The sequence below is a fragment of the Triticum urartu genome, chromosome 3 (genome assembly GCF_003073215.2).
Source record: "Triticum urartu cultivar G1812 chromosome 3, Tu2.1, whole genome shotgun sequence".
NCBI lineage: Eukaryota > Viridiplantae > Streptophyta > Magnoliopsida > Poales > Poaceae > Triticum > Triticum urartu.
The window spans coordinates 687,289,535-687,292,905 of NC_053024.1; the positions used below are offsets into that span (position 1 = coordinate 687,289,535).

The window sequence follows — 3,371 nt, forward strand, 5'->3', positions numbered from 1 at the left end:
TTCCAATACCTACGTGCACAATGTTATTCTAGATTTGATTCTAAAAAATATATTTTATTCTAGATTTTATATAAAGCATGAAATATTTTTTCTAAGATTTATTATAAAGGTTCTTTTAGCAATAAGATTTATTATAAAGTGGTTCTCAAAAATCCTCTCCGGTGGGTATGTAGTGCGTGGAAACTGTGAAGCTCTAGGCTGAAATTAGGCTGGACTAACAAAGTGTTTGGTTCGGCCCAACCCCGTTCATGTTTTCTTCCCACGAAGACATTGTGCTCTCAGCTTTCTCTTCTCCATCGTCACTCCCACTCCACTCAGGGTGGACACAGTCCGGGCCGGTGTTTGGACCGGCTGCCGGCGGTCCGGTCCAGACCGGACCGAGCAATGTCGCGGTCCTGTTTTCAGGGATCGGACCGGCAATGGCCGAGCTCGGGCCGGACCGAGAGGACCGGCCAAGACATGGGCAGAACGCGCTCTGGAGCTTCGGCAACGGCTCATCGGAGAAATATCTTGCTAGAGGAAGCGCATCTCATCGAAAAGATGTCTAGGAGCTTGAGAAGAATCAGAGGAAGCTACATGATCAAGAAGAACACCAGAGAGAGCTTATCGGCGACGAATCTGACACGACGGCCGATGGACGGAGATGAAAGGAACGATGGCTGATGCGGCTATATAGGACCTCCCTCGTCGATTTTTTTGACGGAGATGATAGATCTCACGACGGAGAAACTCCTAGACATGATGGTTCGTCGCTGGAAGGCTGATGGCCTTGGTGTTATGCGGTGGTGCTCTGTTTGTGCGTTGGACGGCGACAACCACGGCATAGGTGCATGGCTCTGTCACGACTTGGCCGCCACGCACTCGCCAAGCCCCCGCCATGCCCCCCGCCACGCCCCCGCCCCGCTCTGGCCATGGCCCCGCCATGCCGCCGGCTGCTTCTTCGGTCCGCTCGGTCGGCCCGAGCTTTAACCGGACCGGACCGGCTGATTTTCAGTCTTGTTTTGAAGGACCGGACGGGCCGATTTTTTTGTCGGGCCAGGACCGAGCCAGCCCGAACCGAGCGGGCCACGAGCCGGTCTCGTGCCGTCCACCCTGACACTCCACCACCACTCTTCCACCCTGCTCCCGTGACAGATCGAGAACCAGGACCAGATCTGGGCCGGCGGCCATGGCAGAGGCCGCAAGCGAGGGAGCGACGCCTCCCCACCATGGCCTCCCGGATGAGATCTTCATCTGGGAGATCCTCGTCCGCCTGCCCCCCAAATCCCTCCTCCGCTGCCGCGCCGTGTGCCGCGCCTGGCGCAGCGCCACCTCCGCCTGCGGCTTCCTCCTCGCCCACCACGCCCGCCAGCCCACCCTCCCCCTTGTCTACGTCCGCAACAGAGACTTCAACGACGGCGTGTTCCCCTACGGCCACGACGGCAACGGCGCCTCCCTAGACATCATCCCCGTCGACCACCGGGCCGCCGCCGACCATCTCAGGTCCGTCGCGCGACTTGATCAAGCCTCCGACTTCTATCGTCTCGAGGGCTCCTGTGACGGCCTCCTTGTCCTCTCCTTGGACGACGACACGCACTTCGTCATCTGTAACCCGGCGACCCGTCAGTATGCTCCCTTCTGGCTGCAATCTGGCTTCATGTTCCTGGGAATGTACCGTCACCCCCCAACCGGTGAGTACAGACTACTGATGTGCCCGTGCTGGTTTTTGGCTCATCAAGTGATAGCTGGGAGTAAAGATGACTGCTACGTTTTATCGCTGGGCTCCGGCCAGCCGCCGAGGAACATCGGGCCAGAGCAAACGCATAAACTGATATCCGACACCAGGTCTGTGCTATTCCGTGGTAGATTGCATTGGTACCGGGTGCAGGAGAAGGTCAAGAACAACATGATAATTGTGTTTGACATCACAGCTGAGTCATTCCGACAGATGCATGTTCCTGTTCGTGGCTGCACTGGTGATGACCTGTTTGAAATGGATGGCATGCTCGGCATGTCCAGTTTCAGAGACACATGGACAATCATTGATATCTGGGTGTTGCAGGACTATGAAAGCGAGGTCTGGACCATCAAGTGCAAGATTGAATTGCCGCTTATGGAGATCAGGGCATGGTGTGGAAAGGATGATGAATTATGCGAGCTGGTGGTTGTGCCTGGAGATGGTGAGCTGCTCGTGCTGATCAAATTTGCCGAGTGGCTATTTCAGGTTGGCATGGATGGCAAGTTGGTCGCCACTTTCCATCGCAAAGGCGTCCGTCCTACTCAATTTCAGCTCAAACAAACTCTTGTTCAGCATGACTTCTTTCCAACACTAGAGGGTTATGTTGTGAACAATTTTCCTTTCATCTGAAGGCTGTTGGGTGAGCTGATACTTCGTGATGTCCTTCATGTTTGTATCCCAATGAGCTACAATATGTATTAATTGGATCTGCTATGAGCCTACTAGCTTCTTTGTTGATGCATGTAAGCTTCTAATCAAGAAGCTATGGCTGTTACATAGCTGTATGAAATCTATCCTTGTGTCAATACTCTTTCGGAATTAAGGGATTATTATGCGTGTCAATGTCAAAATTACCAAGTTTTTGGTGTGTGTTTGAAATATGTGCTAACTAATCTGCCCCGTGTATCTATTTCGTTGAATTAGAGAACTGACTTTGGTTTTGTATGAAGGCCTCAAGGAGTCTTCTTAGTAATTAGTACTAGCTAGTTAGCAATCTAGCTAGCTAGTTAGAAATACTTAATTTAACTCATTCATGGTCATAGCCAGGCTCAGGTTCCACATTGTGTTCCTCTTGAGGCGTTGCATAGTTGCTGTTCATGAGCCATGTTCATTTTCATCTGTATGTGGCGCTAGACCATTTCGTCTGCCGATAATTGAAAGCACAATTGCCTTGTCTCAAGCAGAGGATAGCACCAGGAATTAAGTGGGCAATGCCATTATAGAAGCAGGTTGAAAGCTCAACTAGTTGCTTCGCAGGTAGGCTTACTTCATGTGCACCTCACTTGATCGTCCTTGAATCTTCATGGCATCTGATGTATTTGGTACTGGCCAAATAGAAGTTGTTCTCTACAGTTACAGTACTGATGTTCCCCACTATAGTACGAAATATTTCTTTTCATCATTCTTCTTATTTATACAGGGTAATGTGAGGTGATGCCAGACCAAAGGTTGTGAACAGATTTCTCCCCTGCCTGAAGGTAATCCAGTTAGATGATTATGCATGCATATTCAGTTCTGCCACGACGCTTCTTCCATATCAAGGCGTGTGGGCGCATCTAGAATTTCTTTAGAAGAACCTGGAGCACTTCCCCTTAACTAATATGTGCACCATAGTTATTTTTTCTTCATGAATCCTTGTCATCTGGTCAGGCAT

At 50.8% G+C, this 3,371-nt stretch overlaps 1 protein-coding gene across 1 annotated transcript; it reads left to right on the forward strand.

Moving 5' to 3' along the window:
• Window positions 1-1,073: 1,073 nt before the first annotated feature.
• On the forward strand, window positions 1,074-2,592 carry LOC125549155 (putative F-box protein At1g50870). The gene has a single exon (XM_048712632.1). It carries the CDS (start codon window positions 1,169-1,171, stop codon window positions 2,345-2,347), a length of 1,179 nt encoding a protein of 392 aa, XP_048568589.1. The 5' UTR covers window positions 1,074-1,168; the 3' UTR covers window positions 2,348-2,592.
• The last annotated feature ends 779 nt before the right edge of the window (window positions 2,593-3,371 follow it).